At 47.0% G+C, this 18144-nt stretch overlaps 1 protein-coding gene across 1 annotated transcript in view; it reads right to left on the bottom strand.

Annotated features, from left to right (window-relative positions):
• The window catches only part of CSMD2 (CUB and Sushi multiple domains 2), a 677437-nt gene that overhangs the window by 177950 nt on the left and 481343 nt on the right, over positions 1 to 18144 (bottom strand). Inside the window, exons 24-25 of the mRNA XM_065930495.1 lie at positions 17848 to 18039; positions 11390 to 11516 (exon numbers count right to left, since the gene is read on the bottom strand). Coding sequence (XP_065786567.1) covers positions 11390 to 11516; positions 17848 to 18039 — 319 coding nt within the window. The remainder of the gene's footprint in view (positions 1 to 11389; positions 11517 to 17847; positions 18040 to 18144) is intronic.

The raw sequence follows: 18144 nt of genomic DNA, 5'->3' as shown, positions 1-18144 counted from the left end.
TTGCAGGCAGACGCTTTAACCTCTGAACTATCCCTACACTTGCATTCTCTCTAATTATCAAATTGAAGAAAAATAATATAACATTTCACTCTCCTTTACGTAAGACAAAAAAGCTAAAAAGACTTGCCTTCCTCTCTGACTTCCTCCAACTATCAAACCACTAATAATACAAGCAGGGACTAGAGACTCAAATTAAATATCATCTTTCATGGTCTTCAATTCTTAGTATAGTTTTTCCCTACACATCTCTATAGGCCAAAAATCACATCTACTTTAGTTTCTCCTGTGGCTGCTGTAACAAAGTACCATAAATGTGGTGACTTAATGAGAATTTGTTCTTTCACAGTTCTGCAAGCCAGAGGTCTGAAATCAGTACCTCTATGCTGAAATCAGGGCTTCTCAGGCAGTGACAGTGGTAAAGAACCCAGTTGCCAATGCAGGAGATATGGAACACAGGTTCAATTCCTGAGTTGCGAGGAGCCCTAGAGGAGGGCATGGTAACCCACCCCAGTATTTTTGCCTGGAGAATCCCCATGGACAGAGGAGCCTGGCGGGCTACAGTCCATGGGGTCATGATGAAGCGACTTAGCACACACACACGCCTGCTAAGATCAACGTGTCAGCTGGGTTGCACTCCCTCCAGTCTTTGGGGGAGAATCTGTTTCTTCTTTCAATTTCTGGTGGCTGTCAGCATTCCTTGGCTTGAGGCTGCATCATTCCAATCTCTGGGTCTGTCTGTCTTCACATTACCTTTTCCTCTGTGCATATAAAAATCTCCTCTGTTCCCTTCTTATAAGGATATATATGATTGCATCTAGGGCCCATTGAAATAACCCATGATAATCTCCTCATCTCAAAACCCTTGATTTATCTACATCTTGCACAGATCCTTTTCCCCAACGAGGTAACGTTTATAGGCTCCAGGATTTAGGACCTGTTAACTTTGGCCGTCTGCTGCCTTGTCTTTACCAGTTCTTTCAACAACTAGGGTGGGCAATTTTCTGTTGCTCTTGGGCATATTATATCCCAGTTGAATCAGTGATTCTTCAAAGGCTTTGGCTTTTGATGTTACAGAGAAGAAACCTGGAGAGGGCTGGAATAGTTTTGACTGTTTGCTGTAAATGGCTGCTTTATAGGGTGAGGGCTGATTGCATGCATACCTGTGTGGCTGTGTTTTGTCAAATGCTTGTAGTTATTTTTTTTTGAAAAATGGAACTGTTTTCATTTTTCATCAAGTTGTGTCTTACTCATTTTGCCTGGAACTCAGTGAGTCCTTTTGATTCACCAAGGATAAGAGGAGTTTGCTATCATGTTGTATTTTATTGCACCTTTTTGTTAATAGCTCCATTTGTTAATTATTCTTCCTTTATGCTGCCTGAACTGGTGCTCTGTCTTCCACATTCAGCAACTTTTCTTTCATTACTTCCCCACCTTCACCCATTTTCTCTGCAGTTTCAGGAAGATTCTCCAGCTTGTCTCCTATTTCAATGCCTCTACTTATCAGACGAATACTGTGATTACAAATTTTAATTTTTATTGTGTACTTAGTTTCTTTTCACTCTTCACTTGTCCCTGTCACTGTCACTGTCTTTCCAGCTCAGGAGCTTTCCTGCTCCATTTCGCCATCCATTTTCTGCTACTTCTCTTCCCTATTTCTGATGCTTAAACAAGAATATTATCTAGGACTTTCCTGGTGGCTCAGCGGTAAAGAATCCACCTGCCAATTCAGAAGATGTGGGTTCAATCCTGATCGGGGAAGACCCCACATGCCGTGGAGCAGCTAAGCCCATGCCCCACAACAGCTGAGACTGTGCTTTAGAGCCTGGGAGCCAGGACTACTGAGCCCATGTGCCTAGAGCCTGCGCTCTGCAATAAGAGAAGCCCCTGCAAGGAGAAGCCCATGCACCGAAACTAGAAGGAAGCCCCTGCTTGCTACAATTACAGAAAAGTGTACACAGCAACGAAGTCTCAGCACGGCACCCCCACCCCCAAAATAGAGTATTATCTATATACCCGTTTAAAATTTCTTCTGCCTACCACGGTAAAATCTTTTCAGTGGAAAATGGTTCTCTTCTTAAAAGAATGGTATATGTTAAGTGGTATCACAAGTTTTTAATTCAATTTAATTTGTGCTTGTTTATTTTTTTGAAAGGGAGAGATTTACACTGGTCCAATGTGGCACACCAACAAGGTTTGCATTTCTTTGGTTGAACTGTTTATTCTCTTCCTAAGAGAGGCTGGAATTCATTTCTGGGCTTGTAAACTGGCAGTTAAATTGATGTATTCTGGCCAATTCAACTATTCAGTGAAGCTCAGCTGGATTATCATCTTTGGATAATTTGAAGTAGTTTGTGTTTCTTTTTCCAGAGGTAGCGTATGAGAAGCTAAATTGCCAGAGAGCACCACCATTCTGAAAGCTACATTTATACCTACCAGGTTACCTACATCCTCTCCTTCAAACACTACTGAGCTACTTTTGATTATTCCCCGGTTTGCTGAAACCGTAAATCTGACAAAGCAATCCCCCATCGTGTTTGTGCTTATCTGTCTAGTTCCTTCAGGAGGTCAGTTCTTGCAGTGTGAGTACATGGACCTTCTCTGTTTAAGGTCTGACTTACTGTCACCACATGAAAATAAACCGTCTGGAAGCTGCTAAACCTGCAGCCACAATTCCTGGCAAGAGTTGTGAATAGAAGCTTGACTTCTCGTGCCTCTGCTTCCTCGGGGCCAGCTGTCCGCTTGTTGGGTAAAGGGAAGCCATGCTGACCACAGTGGGGGATTGCTGCTCTCTGATTGATACGAAACTGTAGTGGGGGCATCTGGGCTTCAGGCACAGCCAGATGATTCGTCTAGGCCAGCATCCTCCCAGGAAGACAGGCTCCACTGGGCAGCGGTTCTGGGTAATCAAAACCATGGCCCCCTCTCTCAGTAATCCTACTGCTTCACAACCAACAGCCAAGAACAGAGTTTCCAGGTTGCCCTGGCATTAATCATTAAGAAGCACATTCATAGTTAAAAATCTACAAACTAGCACTATTAGCCAAATATGAACTTTATGACTAAATGGGCATTAAGAGCAGAAATCAGAGCTTCCAGGAACAAGGAGTTCCTCCATCCTCCAAGTGCCCCAGATCTCTCTATGGAAAGCATACCAGCAAAGGACTGTCTTATCTCTGCCTGACTTCCCTTCTTAGAGCCAGCCACACAAAGCTCTTAGCCTCAACTGAATCTATACTCAGTTCTTCTGAGTGTAACCAGGACCCCTCAGATAATTATACTCGATTCCTCCTTGGTTCTCCAGCTGATGCATCCTCTGCATCGCTGCCACTGAACCTGCTGAAGTGGAGGGACCATCCTGACCACCAGACAGTGAGCTCTTTCAGAAGCAGCTGTGTACGCCCACCCCTTCCTCTCTTTTATGTGCCTGGAAGCTCTTTACCCCCACGCTGAAAGGTGAACTACTACTGTCCTGTAACGTGTGGCTCGAATAGCACCTCTCTCTGTAACACCTTGCCCCATGCAGCCACCTGGAATTATGAACTGACCTTGTAAAGGCTTTCTATCGTGTTTGTACATACTTCTACCACAACACTTATTTCATTATACAAGAATCTCAGTAGGCACTATAGGTAGGCTTACATGTATTCCATTTCCAAACCTCTCATCTGCCTTTACCATTAAAACTGTAAAAGCAAAACGAAATAGGTTTTTCACTTGCCCTCAGCCAGGCACGGGAAGTTCAGACTAATGGAATGTAGGAAGGCACCTGTAGGTGGCGCAGAGGTAAAGAATCCGCCTGCCGATGCAGGGGACGCAACAGAGGAGGGTTCGATTCCTGGGTCAGGAAAATCCCCTGGGGTAGGAAATGGCAACCCACCCCAGTATTCTTGCCTGGAAAATTCCATGAACAGAGGAGCCTCGTGGGCTACATACAGTCCAGGGGGTAGCAAAGAGTCAGACACGACTGAGCAAGCAAGCGCGCGCACACGCACACAGAAGAAAGTTCGCTCTCTTTCCTCTTCCCTCTTCTTTTAGATTGGAGTGCAGACACAATAGCATCATCAATGGACATGAAGCTGAGCAAACTCTGGGAGATAGTGAAGGACAGCGAAGCCTGGCGGGCTGTAGTCCATGGGGTCGCAGAGTCGGATACGACTGAACGACTGAACAACAGCAGACGCAATGCCTGGAGCTGCAGCGGCTGACTAGGTCACTATGAGAATGATCGCCTACAGATGCAAGGGCAAGAAGAAAAGCAATGGCATCCTAAGCAACCGCACTAGGTCTGGATGGGACCATCAGATGCTTTATCCATGAGAAAAGTGAACCCCCATCTGCTGAAGCCAGCTTTAGTCACTTTTTCTATTTCCATTCCTAACAGAGAAATTTTCTATCTGTAAGATCGAGACCTTCAAGGGAAAAGACTGTTTCTTATTTATATTTATACCCTCAGCACCTGGCAGGATGCCCAGCACTGAGTAAATGTTCCAAGTTTCTAAATGAACTGAATGTTGTTACTGTCTTCAAAATATTCCAGCGGCTCCTCATTATACTGAGAAAGCCATTCAGAGTTCTCCTCTTGGCATTCAGGGTCCTGCAGAGAGCCCTCTTTGCCCACACAACTTTATCTCCCCACATCCATCTGCATCAATCGAGTGCTCTTTGCTCCTTTGTGGACATTCCCTATACCTTCCCCTAGGTTGAGGCCTTCACTCCCCTTCCCCTCAATTGGAATATTTGCCTCTCCATGTCCAGGCAAGCTCTGCTTGTCTTTCTTTTCTCCATTACTGATCTTGACTTGCAGTTAATTACAGCACCTGCCTTGTCTTGGAAGTACCTGTTTATTTGCCTGATTTCCCGCTAGAATGTGAGCCCCCGGCAGACAAGGACTGGCTGTTGTCTGGTCTTTGTGTTTCCCACTGCATGGCCTCACAGTCTGTGGCACAGAGAAGATACTTAATGTCCTGGTATGCTAAATGGAACTAACTGCAGGGTCAGAATGGTAGACTGGAGCCAGACAGAAGGGGCTTGAAACCTGTATCACTGGGTCACTCCTGGGCCTCGGTGATCCCACCTATAAAACAGGGACAGTCATAACTGATCCAGAACCTGGTATGCTGTTGATCCTGGAGACATGTTAAGTAGAGGGGAGGATCAGGAGCAAAAAGGCTTTGCCTCCCTCTTCAGTTGTCTCTGAGCTGGTCCACCGACTATAAAAAGGAAAACTGGAACCCAACATTGCAATGTGAGAAGAGGTCCCACCCACCTGGGCTGAAATTTCCACGTTCTAGGTACTGAAGGTCACAGCTCACAGGGCGTCTCTCCTGCTGTTAGCTGCCAGGCCTGGACAGAGGTCATCGGCAAGCCTATCCCGTTCTTGGCTCTCAGGGAGAAACACTTTGTCAAATGCCTCCCCCAACCCTTTCCTGTGTTTAAGGGCAGGGTATGACTACCAGCCCACTCTTGTGCACATCCAGGAAGGGCCCACTTTCCTGCTTGGGTCAGTCTGACCATGAATCCCTGTGGCCACCTACAGGGCATAGCTCCTCCTGGGCACTTCTGGAAAGGGACTCTCTTGGCCCAGCTTGCTGGGGTAAGGTGACCACAGATTCCTCCGGTCACCTCCAGCGCTTTGGTTGAGGCAGGGGCAGGGTGAGGAGAGGCACCTGCAGGCCTCTGTCTGAGCCCCAGGGACAGTCTCATGGGCTGGCCGCATCCCCTCCCAGCTGGCACACCCAAGGGAAAACCTGTGTAACACCCACTCCCATCAATAGCACGGCACCTGCCATCTGCGACTCTCAGGGGTGACCTACCACCTGTTGTGCTCTGGGAGGCCACCCGGGTCAAAAGAACCACCACCTACCAGCCCATGGAGGGGATTCTCCACATTTGGGAGTTTCGTCCCAGACATTATTCTAAGTGTTCAGATACATTAGCTCACTTCATTCCCAGAGGAGCCTTAGATGGTAGGTGCTATTTTAATTGCTGAGTTACAGATAAGAGAACTGAGGCGCAGGGTGCCTACTTGAAGAACTTCACAAGCTACAGCTCGAGTCAAGAGTGGTAGGTAGTGTGGTGGCCGAGTCTGGCTTTCCGCTGCAACTTGATACGGAATGCAAGATGACTGGGAGGACAACTGGGACATAAAGATAATCAGCTCTTCCAAGGAACGCAGCTGAACGATCAGCCCAGATGGCCCAACTGCAGAATGCAGTTGACGAAGGAAAAACAGGAGCCGTTGTAAAACAAAACATAAATAATGTTCTCAGAGAGATGCAAGATGACAATACACTGATAAAAACAAAAGTGGGCTGTCAAGAGCAATCTGAAAACAGAAAGTGCAGTTTTCTTGAAATAAAGATGGAAACAAAAACAAGATTTCCAAAATAAAGAGGCAGGAATAACAGAATAAATACTGTTGAAAACAGAATTAATGGAAACACAAGATCACTGGCAGAATGAAAATGGGATATAGATCTATCAAATCGCTAGAGGAGAAACAGAGCCAATTAAATCAAATCAGCTAACAATAGGAAGAGTTAAAAATAAAAGAAAACAATTAAAAAAGCAATATTTTGTTTGAAAGAAAGCATAATACATAGGATGTAAGGGAAATGTATACAATCCTTTCTTTTAAAGGGTTTCTTTCTTTTCCCTTTCTTCAAATATAGGCAGAACACAAATAAGAAAAAAAATTCAAAGAGTAACAAGGGCACAGTATAATAAAAGGGGAATTGATTTACAAAGTCATACAAAATGTGTAACTTGATAACTTTGAAACATTCTTAAATACTCAGGTTAAAAAGAAACCTAAACAGAACATTACAGTATACTAACACATATATACGGAATTTAGATAGATGGTGGCGATAACCCTATATGCAAAACAGAAAAAGAGACACAGAAATACAGAACAGACTTTTGAACTCTGGGGGAGAACGTGAGGGTGGGATGTTTTGAAAGAACAGCATGTATATTATCTATGGTGAAACGGACCACCAGCCCAGGTGGGATACATGAGTCAGGTGCTCGGGCCTGGTGCACTGGGAGGACCCTGAGGAGTCGGGTGGGGAGGGAGGTGGGAGGGGGGATCGGGATGGGGAATACATGTAACTATATGGCTGATTCATGTCAATGTATGACAAAACCCACTGAAATGTTGTAAAGTGATTGGCCTCCAACTAATAAAATAATATTAAAAAAAAAAAAAAAAAAAAGATCCTAATGACCCAGATAACCACAATGGTGTAGCTACTCATCTAGACATAAGACAATGAATGAAGTTATGAGCTCAGACTATTGCTTTGTACTGTTCTACCCTGTTTTCTTGTTTTCACTGTGTTTCACAGCCAACAACCACATGTCTACTCTGCAACAAAACTCTCTTGCCCAAACCATTTCCTTTGGCCACAATGCCACAAGATAAGAGTAAATCATCACAAAACCTTCCCTCATTTAGAAAAATAACTCAGCACAAATCCTTGAGGCAGAAGCATCTGCTATCTTGTTTGAAAAGACATTTCTTTCTTATAGGACTGCCGAGTGTAAACATTGTTTTAGAGTTACATTTGAAAATACAGAAATGGAAGTCAAGTGTTTCACTTTCTAGAGCCAAATACAGTGCCCTGGTACATAATAACTCCTAGAGAAGGGAATGGCTACCACTCCAGTATTTCTGCCTGGAGAATCCCATGGACAGAGGAGTGTGGCAGGCTACAGTCCATGGGGTTGTAAAAAGTTGGATATGACTGAGCGACTAAGCATCCCCACATGGCACATAGTAACTATTCAAAAAGAATGGTTACTGAATTCATAAGGCATAGTCATGGAGCTGTTTACATGACTTTTAGAATGTTTCCATGTTGCAACTTGTGCTTATAAATTCCTTTGAGAAAGACTATGAAATTAATCTGATTTCAAATAAAAAAGTCCCTCCCAACCTCCTTCCCTCCCTTTCTTCCTTCTTCTTGACCTTTCTCTCATTCTTTATTCATGTTATTTTATAAATTTTTAATAAATAAAAAGCTACTAATTTTGAAATATAAAAAAAAAAAAAATAAAAAAAAAAAATAAAAAGAAACCTAAACTAAAATTATAGACTAGACACAAACTCAGATGAATAGTCTATATGAAAAAAAAACTTGTTCAAAGAAAAATACACAAAGAACTTGAAGCAGCAGAAATAATTAAGTACCATTTTGTCCATCAAACAGGTAAACACTGTCAGGATAGACAGCATCAAGTGATGCAGAGCGGGGAAGCAGGCTTCTGGTAGATGCATACATTACTGCAATAGCTAGAGGGAAATCTGAGGTCATGCATAGACATTTGCCTTCTGAGAATCTATCCTAAGGAACTAATTGGACAACTGTTCAAAGATTCATGTGTAAGGGTGTTTACTGGAGTGAAAAGGTGAAAATATCCACTTTATCAATAGGAAAGTAGCTAAATAAATTATGGTTGTACAGACAATGGAATTCCCTGTAACCATCAACCAGGATGGGGTTGATCTATACATATTGACATAATAAGATGATGACATGTGGGTAAATGGTAAAACAAAAAGCAAGCTACTGAGCTACTCGAAGAGGTGATCTTATTTTAGCAAGCACGATTATTGCCTTTGCTTTCTGGATACACCAGCATACAGAATGCCTAAAAGAGGAAGTCAAACAAGTGGATCTCAGTGGCTCTCTTATGAAGGGTGTGCAGAGAACAGAGTACGATGATGGGGACTTCTGATTCTTACTCTAGAAACTTCTTTATAATTTTCAAAAATGAGTATTTGGGGACTTCCCTGGCTGTCCAGTGCTTAAGACTTTGCCTTCCAATGCAGGGGGTTCAGGTTCAACCCCTGGTTGTTGAGCTAAGATCCAACAAGACGCATGGCCAGAAAACCAAAACATAAAACAGAGAGAATATTGTAACAAACTCAATAAAGACTTTACAGAATGGCCCACATTAAAAATATCTTAAAAAATAAAGTATCTCTTTTTTATATGTAAAAATTCTATAAAGATATTTTCACTTAAAAAATAATAATGAAGCCTTGGGACTTCCCTGGTGGTCCAGTGGTTAGGAACTCACCTTCCAGGGCAGCGGATGGCATCCAATCCCTGGTTGAACTAAGATTCCACAAACCACAACTAAGACAGTGAGCCTCAGCTGCTGAGCCTGCGCACTCCAAAGCCCATGCAGCAAGAACAAGAGACACCCACGTGCCACAGTGAACACCCAGCACAACTCCCCTAAAAGATAATAATAATAAGGACGTCTTAATAAGGGCACAGACGCCAAAGGGGCTGTCTGTGTCCGTCTAAAGGTGGTCTGGCTGTGAATCCCCTTAACTTGGCTGCCGGTGGTTCCAGGGAGGGGTGGCGGGGTGTGGGGTCAGTGAAGGAGAGAGGGGGCGAGGGACTGAGACCGGGCTTGGGTTCAGGTGTGGAGGATGCTGCAGAAGCCTGGCTGGGACGGCAGGCTGGACGGGGGGACCGCAGGAGGAAGGGGACTCCTCTATCCCCAGCTTTCAGCCGCTCTCAGAGCAGCTGGGAAGCCCTTCTCTTCTCTTCTCCTTTGAGGCTGTGAAGCACCAAGAAGCCTTTCCAATGGGGACTGAGGTCACATTCATCCTTTCCCTGCCATTCCCCACCTCAGTGTCCCGACACCATTCCCACCCCCAGCAGGCCCCCTCTAGAGTTCCTGCTGTCTCTGGAGAGATTATTTCCTGTTTATCGGGATTCTGTCTTTCTGAGAGCTAGTAAAGGATCCTCTGGTCTTCCCCCCAGCCCAGCCCACACCTGCCATTCCTCTGAGTGACAACAGTTGTCATGTCTGCCCAGAAAGCCCATCACTGATTTCTGGAGCTCTCCCTGCCAGACACTCCGCGATCTCTCTGCTGTTCTTTCAGCCTCCTCCTAAACCGTAATACCTGGAAACCAGCACTGCATGTCCTGGGAGGCTCAGGTTACGGTATCATGGAGGAGATGCATGCCCCCGTACTTAAGAAGTATCAGGATGTCTACAATTATCTTCGTGTGATTCAGCAAAAGCAAAAACGAGGGTGGAAAGGAAAGAAAAAAGAGCAAATATGGTGGAATATTCACAGCAGCTGAGTCCAGGTGACAGGGTTGGAGGTGCTCAGCATTCGGTTCTTTCGACTTTTCTATTTTACATATTGTATGCTACACAACAAAAAATGAGGAAGCAGAAGAAACCTCAACTTCCATATTTCTTGAGAAGAGTGAGACTGGCTGGTGCAACTCCTTAATGAAAGTCCCCTGAACTTGTCCCTTCTCCATCCCATTGCCACTGGCGGGGTTCAGGACTCCTCGCCCCACTGACACTCTGAGCCAGCCTCCTCCTCACTGGGCTCCCAGCCCCCGTCTGATCCCTTTCCCACAAGCTGCCAGAATGAGACCACAGATCACAGCACCCATGGACCTCCAAGAGCCTCATCCCCCTCCGCAGCCCACCCCTCCACCCAAGTCCTGGGTGATGCTCTGGCCATGTGGACCCGTGTCCAGCTCCTTGAGTCTGCCCACCATCTGGCACCTCTCCTGCCTAGTAGGCCCTCTGTCCTGCCAACCTTCCTCCTTGGCTACTGGACCCCCTCCTCCCCACCCAACACGACCTACTGCAGTGTCACCAGGTCCAGGCTCTGGCCTCTCGTTCTGCGTTCAATCCCTGCCCCTCCTTCCACCACCTCTCCCCATGTACACGCGCATCTCCTCTTTGGGACTCCAGTATGCAATTCCTATTAGGCACGGATGTGGAAAGATGCTATATTTTGAGAGAATATGTACAAAGTGCAGGACAGCATGCTGGACTTTTGTAACTACTCCCTCCAGAGTCCTAAAGCACAAGCATTTTTGTCACCATTTTACAGATGTGAAAACTCAGATTGAGAAAGGGAAGCGACGTGGGGTGATACTGCAGTAGTAGCAGACTCTTACTACCATCATAGAACCATGGTTAAATATTCACTATGGTCCAAGCCCTGGGCTGAGTACATGGCCTACAATGGCTAATTTAGGTTTTTTATCCCGAGAAGCCAGTATTATAGCCATATACCCCAGAAGGAAAGGAGAAGAGACTTACCCAAAGTCCTACAAACGGTAAAGGGCAGCGCTGAGATTCACAGTAGCCCTCAGCTACTGTGTGGTCACAGTGTCACCTCCGCAAGTGCCCCATGTGAACTTGGATTGCAGCCCTGTGATGCTGAGGCTGGCCTTTTCAGGTTTTCCACGGGCCCTGGCCTGAGCCTGGGGTCACAGCAATGACTGTTGATCACCAGGGCCTTCAGGTGAGGTGGCTGGCGGACTGGTAAGGATGCTGGTGACGAATCCCCTGAATGGCTGGCAGTGGTCAGTTTGCCGGCCCTGACACTTACCCAATGGTGCAGCTGGCATCAGCCTCAATGGTCCAGATGCAGTTGAGGTTGTGCTCGTAGGGAGCTGGATACCCAGGGGACAGCACCTGCCCCGACACCTCTCCTCTCACTGTCCCTCCACATTCGGCTGAAAGAAATCCCAGAAGAGTGAGTTTCAGGGGGTGACCTGCGTGCACAGGGGCGCCCCCCTGGCTCCTCCTGCCTGGGTGCAGGGTCCCTCCTGTTCAGCCCAGGAGGCTGAGCGCAGCATAGAGGAAGGGCCCTGGATGAGACTTGTATCTGGGATCTACAAAAGCCCCTACAAGTCAACAATGAAGACAACAAACAGCTTGGTTTAAAAATGGGCAAAGCCTTTGAACAGACGTTTCTGCACAGAAAGTATACAAATGGCCTCTGAGCACATGAGAAGATGTGGAACATCACAGTCAATGGTGAAATGAAAATCAGAACCACAATGAGGCCCCAGCTCACAGTCTCTAGGATGGCCGTAATCAAAAAGACAGACTGACTAATGTGTAGGTGAGGATGTGGAGAAACTGGAACCCTCAGCTTCCAGTTTCCAGCTGGTGGGAGCACCAAATGTTACAGCTGCTTTGGAAAGCAGTTCCCTACATACCTGCTCAAAATGTTAAACATAGCTACCCAAGTGAAAGTGAAAGTGTTCGTTGCTCAGGTGTGTCTGACTCTTTGCGACCCCATGGACTGTAGCCCACCAGGCTCTTCTGCCCATGGAATTCTCCAGTGAGAATACTGGAGTGGGTTGCCATTTCCTTCACCAGAGTATCTTTCCGACCCAGGGACTGAACCCAGGTCTCCTGCAGTACAGGCAGATTCTTTACAATCTGAGCCACCAGGAAAGTCCCAAAGCTACCTAATGACCCCAGCAGTTCTGCTGTTGCATATACACCCAAGAGAAATGAAAATGTAAGTTCAGATGAGAATTTGTATACAAATGACCATAGTATCATCATTCATAAAATCCAAAAAAAAAAAAAAAAGGGAAAAAAACCCATATGTCCATCAACTGATGAGTGGATTAACAAATAAGGTATATCCATACAACAGAATATTATGTGTTCATAAAAAATAAAGAGGTACTGCCATACAACACAGCATGGATGAACAGAATGTTGAAAATATTAGCTAAGTTAAAGGCCACAAGCTGCATGTTTCTATTTATATAAAATATCTGGAACATACAAATTTACAGAGACAGAGTACATTTGTGGTTGCCAAGGCCTGAAGAGGAGCAGGCAGTGGGGAGAGATTGCTAATGGGTATAGGGTTTCTTCTGGAGAGACAAGATGTTCAGGAATTAGATTGTGGTGATGGTTGTACAACCCCATGAATATACTAAAAGGCACTGAATGGTACAGTAAATGGGCCAACTCTATGGTATGTGAGGTCTATCTCATTAAAGCTGTTTAAAAAAGGTCCCTGGGGGTTGGGCTGACGGCCCACTCTATGAGCAAACTCCTTGAAGCTTCCTGGAGGATATGCAGGAACTCAAATCTGGTCATTGACAAGAACTGGTCATTGACAAGGCATTGCATTCTTCCTCCCGGAGAACTTGTGGTCTAGAGGAGGAGGTGGCCACAGTGTGTGCCTCGGGCCCCGACCGAGTCATGCTCATGGCAAGTGATAGCACAGAGGTGGAGGTGACCAGCTTCCTTGAGTGCAGGGTCGGGAGAGGTGGGGTAGGTGGGAAGAGTGTGATGGAGAGGCCCAGGAAGAGGACGCTGCTGATAGGGAAGAGCACTGCAAACCTCCTGGGGCTGTGAAACAGCAGGGCAGCTTGAGGGACAGGATACGAGATGGGGCGTGGGGGGAAGCAGGGCTGAAGAGCTGGGCGAGCATCCCACATGGAAGGGCACTGCACCCCAGGCTGTTGCCTATTTCCTGTGTCAGAAGAAGAACCGCAGTGCTTATGCACATGAGTAGACTCATCACTTTTACACACTTGCTCATTAGACAGAACACGTTGGGAGCAGTGTGAAGGAGCACAGAGGGGTGGACCTGGGAGCGGAGGACCAGTGAAGAGGTCCATACTCGCCATCAGAGCAGCCCTCTGGGTCAGAAGCTGGTGATCCTCCCAGTCTTCTTCCTCCCCATCATCTAACCCCCCTCTGGGCCCCTGGGCCTGAACCTCTGTGATTCTTTTCACACCTGGTCCCCCGCCCCCATTGTTAAGAGTGGTGGCTCAGTCCCTTACCAACCCCAGGGGGACAGAGTCCCCAGCCCCCAGCAGTGCCACCAGAAGGATCTTCTAAAATACAGACCGGCCACACCCCTGCTTAAATTAAACCCTCCTTCCCCGGATGAAGTCTATACTGCTTAGGGGAGCCCATTAAGCCTCCAGAGGGCTCGCTTTGGCCTTTCCTGACCCTCTCCTGGGAACTCCTGGTCCAGTCAAGTGTGATGAACTCCAGAAGCTCAGGCACACTGGACCTCTTCAGACCTCTCCTTGGACTCACAGTCTGACAGCATCTTCCACATGAGACTCTCCCTGCCCTACATGGAGCTGACACTGTCCTCTTTGGTGTCTCCATTATAACATGATCAGGATTTTATCATAGCCTATATATTTTCACCCTGCTTATTTAACTTCTATGAGTACATCATGTGAAACGCCAGACTGGATGAATCACAAGCTGGAATCAAGATTGCCGGGAGAAATATCAACAACCTCAGGTATGCAGATGATACCACTCTAATGGCAAAAAGCAAAGAGGAACTAAAGAACCTCTTGATGAAGGTGAAAGAGGAGAGTGAAAAAGCTGGCTTAAAACTCAACATTCAGAAAATTAAGGTCATGGCATCAGGTCCCATCAGTTTATAGCAAATAGATGGAGAAAAAGTGGAAATAGTGACAGATATTATTTTCTTGGGCCCCCAAATCACTGCAGATGGTGACTGCAGCCATGAAATGAAAAGATGCTTACTCCTTGGAAAGCTATGGCACACCTAGATAGCATATTAAAAAGCAAAGACATCACTTTGGCCACCTGATGAGAAGAACCCATTCACTGGAAAAGACCCTGATGCTGGGAAAGACTGAGGGCAGGAGGAGAAGGAGGCGACAGAGGATGAGAAGTTTGGATGGCACCACCAACTCAACAGACATGAGTTTGAACAAACTTCAGGAGACAGTGAAAGACAGGGAAGCCTACTGTGCCGCAGTCTATGGGGTCATAGACACAACTTAGCAACTGAACAACAACAATCTCCTTTACAAGACTATACACTCTCCGGCAGTAGGGATCTTGTCTTACTTATATTTATACATCAAGTGACCAGCATGGTGTTTGGCACATTATGTGCTCAGGTGCTCAGTCATGTCCAGCTCTTTTTGTGACCCCATGACCTGCCAGGCTTCTCTGTCCATGGAATTTTCTAGGCAAGAATACTGGAGTGGGTTTCCATTTCCTTCTCCAGGGGATCTTCCCGACCCAGGGATCGAATCAGTGTTTCCTGCATTGTCAGGTGGGTTCTTTCCCACTAGTGCCACCTGGGAAGCCCTTGGCACCTTACAGATATTTTAACAAATGTTTATTGAATGAATACATGGAAAGATAGAAGATCAAATGAATGACAGAAGCTTATTGCTTTCCAGGAAAATGACTATGAAGGGTCTGAATCAAGGGAGCATGAGTCAAAATGAAGAGATCTGCCGCAAAGCTTTTTAGGAAAGCTCTGATTAAGCAAGACCTTAGAAGAGGTAAGAGAAGATAGGGTCAGGGCCACAATGGGAGACTGACCTTCATCTGTTGTTACAAAGGGCCCATGATTCACCTCTTGGGCCCCATGGCTTGACACGAGCCCACTAAGGCAGGGGAGGGGAGGGGTCCTCCTGCAGTGAGCCTGCTCAGGAGACGGGACCCTTTACTTCAGCATCACTACCCTCGTGATGATGTTGGGATGGATTGTGCCAACCTGACTGAGAGATGCAGGGCTGAACAAGCCTGGAACTGGAAGTAAGGTGTGGATGGGAGGATGAGCTCAAAGGAAGCCTGTCTGGCTTCACAGGCAGCTCAAAAGGTGGCAGGACATTATCCATGTTCTGGGCTGGAGCTTCCTTCCATATTCCTGATGGAGCAGCCCCTCCTGCATCCCAGAGCCAAATGTTTGGAGGCAGTGGCCCTGGGAGCATTTCCTCATGGACACAAGTGCCTCTTTCCTCAGGGGTCACTTTATCCGGGGACTGGAAGGGGCTGAGCCTGCTGGGGGCCAGCATGAAGCAGATTCACCAAGAAGACCCCAAGACTCTCGTCTTTCTGATCTTCTCTCTTATCTCCATCATAGAGCCCCAGCTGCTTTGTTTGGGCTGTAGCATCCACCATGAACAAAGAAAACATCTGGATGTTGCAGCTGTAGCAGTCATTTCTGATAGGCCATGATCAAGTCTACCACAATATGACACATGTAAAAATATACACACATAATTCCAAATACACAGCCTCCCTCCCCTACATGCTGCCCAAGGGAGTCTCAGTGGGGCAGGCTGCTGGAGGTTCAAAGTATAAATATTTTCCCCAGCACTGCTTGAGCATATCCTCTAAGTTCCATCCGACTGGCAGATTAGATGTTCAGAAGAACTTTGGGGGGGAGCCTTTCTGCAAAGCAAATAATTGTTTTGCAGTGTGAATCATCACCTCTTTCACATTTCGTTTACTCTGGCTTGCCTATGGCCTCAGACAGTTGTCTGTTTATGTCTGTGTCTTCCTTGCTGGCCTGGGATCTGCTTTTTCCTGTATTCCCAGGGCCTGGCAGAGAGCCTGGCACATGAATGAAAGAAGGAGATAGAAACAGGGAAGCAGGGAGAAAGGGACCAGGTGTGCCTGCGCTAGAGCACAAAGAGAGAGGAAGTCTCCAGAGGCCAGTGTCCTGTTCTATCCATGGTCAGGTTTAAAATCCTTGCCTTTAGACCCTCTGTTGTGTAACAGTGTCAAGATCCTGTTAACATACAGTTGTCTGGATGCTGGTGGGGAAAATATCACCCTCACCATCTCCCCCCCCCCCATGCTGGTTCACACCCTCAGCTTCACATTGGCTCAGGCTGGAGTACGCAGCTCTTGTCTCCTCCCCTCTGGTGGGTGATGCCTACCTGTCCTTTCAAGTCTCAATTAAAATGCCACCTCCTAAGCACAACTTTCTCGTATTCCCTCCACCCTCTGGCACCTACTCTTGTTACAGTGCTTATCTTGTATTATGATCTGTTCTGGGTCTCTTCTTGCCAGGGTGTGGGCTCCCCAAGGGCAGGAAGAATGCTTTATTCTTTCTTTTATTCATTTCTCTGCTTCTGCACATACCCAGACATACACCTGCACCGATTCTGCCACTTGGCACTCGGTAGGTGCTTAACCATCCTCCTGGTGGAGGTTTTGCTTTTATAAGATCAGCCAGAGCTGCAGAGCCAGCTGAGGTTGTGGGCCATGGGACACGGGATGGAATGAGGAGAGGCCTGAGGATGCAGGACAAAGCGGCAGGGTAGGAATCCTGCTCAGCAGGGGGGTTCATACGCACAGTGAGGCGGGTGGTGAAAGGTGGATGGGCCAGACAGACAAAAGGACGAGCCTGAACTGCTCCCCACTTCTGCCTTGGACCACGTTTCTCTTGTCCTGTGACACATGGATGGAGCTTCCAGACAGCCTGTGTTGACATTCTGGAAGCACCACAGGGTTAAGAAGGTGCTAGTTCATCACTGCATTCTTTCTTAAGTGTGAGATAGCTCTAGCTCATCATCTGATACTTAAGGACAAGACAGATATTAATTCATCATCCTACTTTCTCTTTCAGCACACCTCCAGAAAAGGGAGCATGAACCCCATTTTGTCTGTGGGGAAACTGAGGCCCAGGGTGAACTGGAGACTTATTTGAGTCGTGGTGTTGCAGGAACCCTTGGAACCAGGCAAAGAGTCCCTCTTCCTTTTAACTGACTTTCCCACCTCTCTGTTGTCACCAGAATCACAACTCTCAGGGCATGACTTGGTCCTGGTCCCACTCGCTAAATGTGTGATGGTGGTGAAACACTGTCTGGATGCACTGCCGTGCAGGTGTGATGAGCTGATAGTGAGTGTGTGGGTGACAGAGATGCAGGGCCAGTGATGACTCCCATGAATAGGAGGGTTTGGACAGCCCCAAGGCCCTGGAACGCTGGGGCCAATGAGGGACCCTTAATGAGACCAGAGCTTGGAACTTCTCATTAGGGGACAACCAAAGTGGTTAAAAAAATAACCCGCCTGCCAGTGCAGGAGACATAAAAGATGTGGGTTCGATTCCTGGGTCGGGAAGATCTCCTGGAGGAGGGCATGGTAACCCACTCCAGTATTCTTGCCTGGAGAATCCCCATGGACAGAGAAGCCTGGCAGGCTGCAGTCCATGGGGTTGCAAAGAGTCAAACCCAAAGGAAGTGGCTGAGCACGCAAGAGGGGTCACCTGCAGAGCAAGAGGCCTCCTACCGACACAAGTGGGCAGCGGCCGGTCCCAGGCCCTGCGCTCCCCGCTCAGACACAGCAGCTCCTCACTGCCCCGCAGGCTGTACCCGGGGTCACAGCTGAAGGACACAGAGCTCCCAGCGAAGTGGCCTCCATCATGAACCTTGTAGCCGAACTGGGGGGTTCCTGGGTCCTCACATTTGATGAGTTCAAAACCTGGGGAAAAGAGAAAAGAGTAAGCATGATATGCCTGGCACAAACCACATCCTGCAGCCCACCCCCACACACCCCCATCCCAGAGTGTGCAGGTCCTTAAGAAAG

Source organism: Muntiacus reevesi, chromosome 1 (assembly GCF_963930625.1).
Source record: "Muntiacus reevesi chromosome 1, mMunRee1.1, whole genome shotgun sequence".
Taxonomy (NCBI): Eukaryota; Metazoa; Chordata; class Mammalia; order Artiodactyla; family Cervidae; genus Muntiacus; species Muntiacus reevesi.
Note: the sequence above shows the minus strand (reverse complement) of the source record. Positions and strands in the feature narration are given on the sequence as shown.